At 33.7% G+C, this 7,072-nt stretch overlaps 1 protein-coding gene across 1 annotated transcript; it reads left to right on the top strand.

Annotated features, from left to right (window-relative positions):
- Positions 1-913: 913 nt before the first annotated feature.
- Positions 914-4,493, top strand: LOC108369982 (G-protein coupled receptor moody-like; the record flags this gene model as incomplete). Its single annotated transcript, XM_017625213.1, has 3 exons — positions 914-922; positions 3,655-3,893; positions 3,962-4,493. Coding segments are annotated over exons 1-3 (780 nt in total), but the record flags the coding sequence as incomplete, so codon positions are not given.
- Positions 4,494-7,072: the final 2,579 nt, after the last annotated feature.

Below are 7,072 nucleotides of genomic sequence, written 5' to 3'. Positions count from 1 at the left end.
GAAGCTTAGAGTAGAGTAATGTCTTTTAAGAACTTAAAAATTATCCTGAAACGATNTTTCACCATAAACGGCGCCAATTTTCAATGATTATTGCGTTTCAGATTAAGACTAATACCAGATATTGTGAAAGGTTGGACTATACCTTAAAGATGACGGTTTTCTCATTGCCCACTGCACGAAGCTTAGAGTAGAGTAATGTCTTTTAAGAACTTAAAAATTATCCTGGGTTATCAGGTGTCTAGCAATACAAGATTAATTTCACGAAATTCTTTAAATAAATTTTGAGCTAAGAACTCACCCACATTTCGGGGGTTACTACTAGTTTTAATAAATTGTTAGTTTAATTTCCTATAAAATTTACCTTAAAGTTTATGCATTTTAAGAATACATCGAAAATTTGTTTTAGAGAATCAATGTGAAATAATTGCAGAAACGATTAACCGGTTTCCTTAGCAACCGAGACGTCTGCTTTTTAAATAATTTTTGTAAAACAAATCGGCAAGTACATATCGTCCCCTGCATGCCAGAAACATGAATGTGTAAAGATGAAAATTTTGGGATTTTTTTATATGTTGGGCCCCCCCTAAATTCGATCCTGGCGACGCCCATGTGTGGGTATTTGGATGTCGTTGCCATTTGAACCAGAGCCCATGTTGGCAATATCGACATCCATGGCCACCGGGTTGATGAGAAGGCCGTTTGGATCAAAGTCCATTTCGTCCATTACAGCGTCCCGAGAGGGTTGAGCGCCTTGGCCGTTTGGATTTGCACCCAGTTCGGCCGCTGCGATCGCCAATTGTTCAGCAATCTCGTTGGGCATCGCGTGCACCTCTGAGACTGCTGACTGTTGCCCACTGTTAGAGGGCACAGAGATTTTATTGTTTTTTTTATTAATTTGTGTTTCTTCCATAGAATGCCCCGAGTAAGGGGGAAGAGAGAGGTCATCCGAGGCAGAGCCCCGTGACCCAGCGAAACGCCGGGCCACGTATAACTTGTTTTTGACCGATATAACATTTCCCGTTGGTTTCATCCCATCCCGATTTTGACTGTCGCATAGTGTAATTAGTGTTAAATTTTTCGAGTATTAATTAAAGGAGAAATAAATACATAAATATTTAAAATTTACGATCATAAATTTTAATGCATTTTTCATTAAATGTTATTAAAAGTAAAAGCTTTCAGGTACAAAAAATTCAGTGAAACCCGCTTAAGTAAGTTTGAAATTTTGATGAATTTTTTTTGTAAGTGTTTTTCAAAATCTTAAGCTTAGGTTTATATGGTAAGGGAATTGACTACATTTTAATTGAAAAATCGTAAAAATTAATAAATAAACAGAAGTGGCAAAGAATATTATTCTGAAATTGATCCAAAATGATATGTCCAACACTGTTTGTATGAATGTATAAATATGTATAATCAATGAAATTTTAAAGAACTTAACTCTTGTAAAAATTAAATACTTTGCTTTATCTATTTTCTAATAAAGTTTTCTTTGTTTGTTTATCTGTTTAAATAATGTTACGATCTTGGTTTTAAGCTTCGTATTCTTAATTAAATGTTCATGTTTTAATCAAGGATTTACATACATACAAATGCAAGTTAACAAGAAGGTGTAACTACACCAATAATGGTGTTCGCTTAAGTACCTGCAACGAGGTACTTAAGCGGGTTATTTTAAGTACCCAACTCGTCTAAGTACCTCAAAAAGCTGACATTTTTCGTGAGGTACTTAAGCGGGTTTTACTGTACTATATTTTTCATCTTTTTTAATAATATTTAATTTAGTTAAAAATAAATACTTTAGTTCATTTTCGAGTTAACTTAAATAAAAATAAAACTTTTCATTAAATTAAATTAAATTCATTAACTTTGCATATTTCAGTCCTTTCTTTTAAAAATTTTATAAAAGTAATAATGAAAGCATAACATTTGAGATTTGGATAAGAATAAAAGAAATAAATAATTTATGCAGTTATTAAATATTCTTAATTTTTGTCTATAGTTGGCTGGTTGATTGATGACTGAAATTAATCAAATAATTATATTAATCATGTAATTAAAAAAAGTACAAAATAATTGAAAATGATCAAAAACAACAAAATAACCATGTAATTAAAATTAGTGAATTCATTAAGAATTTTTAATTAATTATATTAATCATTAAAAAGGTGCTAATATTGGTATTTAATCATTAACCGGTTATCCAAAAAACATGCTTTATTTAATAATCATTATGATCATTAATCATTATTTAACAGGTCTGGTATAACTGAATATGTACTCGCTTTAATGGTTTACAATATATCCAAATAAAAGTTATAATATTTGGTGTACTTTATTGTATTAAACTGTGGAAGTCAAGCATGAACAAATCGGTTTGTACTTTATACAAGTGTGGTAATTTTCGAACTAGTTCGGTTTCAGTCAGGAAATTCTTGTTGTAAACTAGCATTTTTCCTGACTAGTTTGGGTTTTCACTGCATGGTACATACGCGTACGAACAACATCGGAAATTTTGTCTACCTAACATTCGCGAACGCGAACGATCTGGACTTAACACATGAAAAAAAATGAAAAAAGCAACACCAGTTTACGTGGCGAACTTTGCTCAGTGAATAGCCTACTGGCTTTGGACGCTGGGGTCGTTGGATCGATTCCCAGTGAAGAAGTCTGATGAGGAGACGTGGTGATCTCCGAAATAGCAGCTATAACTTCTACCAAAATGTAAGTTGTTTTTTTCCACAAGAATTTTTATTAAAAACGGCCTCAAGCTCATTAAAGTATTTAGCTATATTTCTTAATGAAATTGTTAAATAAATATTTCTTAGCTTCTATTGCAGCAAGGGTTTTTGCTGCTTTCAATTTTGTAAAAATTACGAAAAAGTACGAAAAATGGTTCGGAACTAAAATTTCGGTGAATTTGCGAAAATAAGCGAAAAAGCAAATGCGCTACTGACGGTGGTTTGAGATCAATTCAATTTTATAGTTATATACATCGTTTTACAACAACATCATACAATTCATAGGGTTGCTAATGTAACAAAACCTGTCCTAAAGTATGTACAGTACGAGTTTGCTTTAAAATTCAGATGAAAAAGTATCAAAGTATAGGAGTATAAGAGTATAAGAGCTATACGTAATACATAAAGGCATTTTAACTAGAATTCAAATATAATTGCCATTTGCCCAAACAGCTTCATTTTCGTGTTCTATAAAATAAAATTATAGTTTAAAAAACTAAAACCTCCCTATTATAATTGTCATTCGTACTGTATCAGGTATGTAACTTGAGAATAGAACTCGCTGCATCTTTTAGGCGCATCAATATTACATAGTTACATCCCGAGCTAATAAAAGGAAGGTAATAATAAAACTGAAAGTAATTATCTTTTCCTCAATATTTTTCTTTTTGAGACTAGAAACGTGAGACAGCTTTCTGAATACCAGAATAAATGTCGATCACATGGAAAAGGATGCTAGTAGGTACATGCGCTCAGATGATTTGTGTATGTGTATTTAGAGAGATAGTGTAGGACTTGGGTGCTGACGGGAATTGTAGCGTAGTGGATGCTGCGGTACAACTGTATGCTAAATTAACTTTCTACACTGATTTGCAACATTTAGAAACAGCTAAGTTATATTCCCTTATTGCAGACGCGGAACTCAACAGCGATTTTTATAATGAATCTGTCTTCATCGGACTTACTTTTTGACTGTTTCAACCTCCCGTTGGCGGCTTCTACGTTTTTGAGGAGGTCTTGGATACACGGTGATCTACTTTGCAGGTTTTTCCCTCTAATGCGTTATGGTTTATTAGCTGTTTCGCTATTTACCGTATCACTCATTACTATTAACAGATACATTATCATCGCACATCCACGACAGTACTCCCGGTTTGAAAGCAAAAACTATTTTGAATTAATGCTACGTATGTACTGAACCTTGACTATTGTAATTCCAGAATCTACCAGCGTCGGTATTTGGCCTTAATGATTGCGGGAACATGGATAACTGCCTTTTCCATAATGATACCTACCTGGCGAGGTGTGTGGGGTAGATTCGGATTGGATACATCGATTGGATCCTGCTCTATTTTGCTTGATGACAATGGCCACACTCCAAAAGAATTTCTCTTCATTGCTGCATTTATGGTTCCTTGCATTTGCATTGTGGTTTGCTATGCACGAATTCTTTATCTCGTCCGAAAGGCAGCATTTAGACACCGCGAAGCTCCTGCTAAAAATATTTCTTTCCAAAATGAAATTGCCATTCCACCTCAACCCGACTCTGAAAAAAATCTTAATGACAATCAACCTATGAAAACCACTAATGTGGCAGAAATGCATGAGGAAATGAAACCATTTGATGTTTATGAAGAATTAGAATATATCGACGTAAGTGACTCATACGACAATGGGCCGGAGTTCGATGGAATAGACAGTGTGCAAAATCTTAATAAAGAAGACAATACAAATACTATTCATGTAAAAAATGTGAGTAAACCCTATTTGATATAAACCCACATCTAGATTATGTTACAAAAGCTGTATTAAAACATATGTCAGGTGGAGACCATGAATTTCTACTGTTAAAACATATCTGCCTACCGAATTTCTTACCCTCATCGTCTTAATATCAACTGGTATTTCGTAGTTTGACAACTAAATTTTCAGAGTTAAAGCAAAAAATAACAGATGTTAAGACACATTTAGGGACGGTTAATCAACGTCTGGTTAACACTAATCTGCGGTTAAACATCGCTATCGATATCTTCGATTCCAAGCATATAACATGGAGTCGGTAACGTCGATAACTATATTTAACCGGAGATTAGTGTTAACCAGGCATTGAGTAACCGGCCCTAAGGGCCGTTTTCACCATCTCTGCTTAAAACTAATCCCTAGTTAAACGCCATTTCCGACGTTACCGGCCCAATGTTATATGCATGTAGTTAGTGATGTAGGTAACGATGTTTAACTGTGGATTAGTGTTAACCAGAGTTGGGTGAAAACGGCCTTTAGTAGTTAGAAGGTGTGGGATAAGAATTTTAAAATATTTAGTAACACCAATGAAGAAAAATTTGCACATATCGCACACCATATTCAAAAGAACAGTAGTTTTCTTGTTGGAGAATATGTATATACCAATTCCAAAAAATATGATTAATTCCCACCAAAACAAGAACATGCTCAAAATATACCTACGCTTATTTGTGCCTGCAAATTTGGTCTCTATCGAGTATAGCCGACTAATTGGATTTTACTCATTTGTTCGTGTAAGAGGTTGAAAATAAATTTGAGCGAGTTGAGTATTCCCTGTAAGAGCAGGATTTTGGAATAGGCTTAGAGTACACCAAAAACTATGTGATTTTAAGTAGCTCAAACTTTGGTTCAAGTACATAATTTAACTTGTATTTATATTTAACATTGAATGTCTTAGGCTCGGACCCATTGTTGGCTTCTGTCATTGTAACCAATTTTAGGTAAAATAAAGAAATAAAAATTAAAACTTGCCCCAGCTGCGATTCGAACCGGGGTTCTCATTTCCTTTTTATACCTTTCATGAGCATGAAATGGTATTATAACTTTGGTCCGATGTTTGTAAGTACCAGAATAAGAAGAGATAGACCCATTAAAATGTATACTTAAATGATCAGAACGATGAGCTTAGTCGATTTAGCCATGTCCGTCTGTCCGTCTGTCTGTCTGTCTGTCTGTCCGTCTGTTTGTATGCAATCTAGTCTCTCAGTTTTCGAGATATCCGTATCAAATTTTGCAATACTTCCACCCATTAACAACAGAAAACTTAGAGTAAAAATTACTAAGATCAGGCCACTATAACCTATAGCTCTCATACAACTTATTGTTCAGATATACGATTTTTCGTTATAACTTCTCCATTTATGCAGCTAGGAACATGAAATTTTGCAATACTTCCACCCATTAACAACAGAAAACTTAGAGTAAAAATTACTAAGATCAGGCCACTATAACCTATAGCTCTCATACAACTTATTGTTCAGATATACGATTTTTCGTTATAACTCCTCCATTTCATTAGCTAGACACATGAAATTTTGCACTGTTGTCACTTATTATCAAAAGAATACTTTCAATGAAGAAGATCGGGTCGCTACAACCTATTTTTTTGTTATAACTACTCCATCTATGCAGCTAGAAACATGAAATTTCGCACTATTTTCACTCATTATCAACAGAAAGTTTACAGTAAAATTAACAAAGATCGGGTCACTATAACCTGTTTATTGCCCCCATACAACTGATTGTTCAGATATGGGGTTTTACTGTAAAACTCCTTTATTTGGGCAGCTAAAACCGATAAATTTCGTAAGCTATTTTTTAAATAATAATACAAAGTCTACTGAGAAAATCGTCAAAATCTATGCTGTATAATCTTAATTTCTTGTACCACTGATTGTTCAGATACCAGTTTTTGCGATATATGTATCTCCATTATGTAGGAAGCTAAACCCATTAAATTGTGTTACCGGTTTACGTACCGATCACACAGCAGTGGAAATTACTTAGATTGGTGCAATATAAGGTAAATCTTCCATACCTCTGATTGTTTAGATATGATTTTTTATATATGTATTTCCTCTATCTATGCCTGCTGTGAATATATAAAGTTATTCAAATGCAGTAATCTGTTAAAGTAAAATTTTCAGCTGCTCATGAAAGGCATAGCCGAAGACAGCGCTGCTCTTACTTGTTTCTGATTAATTTTTTTCCTTTTTGGCTTTTCAATTTATTTGATTTATAAAAACCTTATTGCTAAAAGTCGAACAGCATAACCTAGCAGATCTTTCAATAACCTTTCAAAAGACAGTAAAGAGCATGATACAAAAATACAAGGTAGTTTCATTTAAATTTTTTTTTGATTAAAAAACAGATTATTGACATTCTCCCTGATGTCAACATTTGGCATAGCGTTGCTACATCGGAAATTTGTAGGAGAGGGTAATTTCAAATCATATATTGGATATTATTTATAAAATGGTGGATTTCATAAATGCTGAATGAAGAGGCATATAACACAAAAACTTAGTAAG

The sequence above is a fragment of the Rhagoletis zephyria genome, unplaced genomic scaffold (assembly GCF_001687245.7).
Source record: "Rhagoletis zephyria isolate East Lansing unplaced genomic scaffold, Rhagoletis_zephyria_1.1 Rzeph_scaffold_03944, whole genome shotgun sequence".
NCBI classification, from domain to species: Eukaryota; Metazoa; Arthropoda; class Insecta; order Diptera; family Tephritidae; genus Rhagoletis; species Rhagoletis zephyria.
This window is presented reverse-complemented; position numbering and strand designations above follow the sequence as displayed.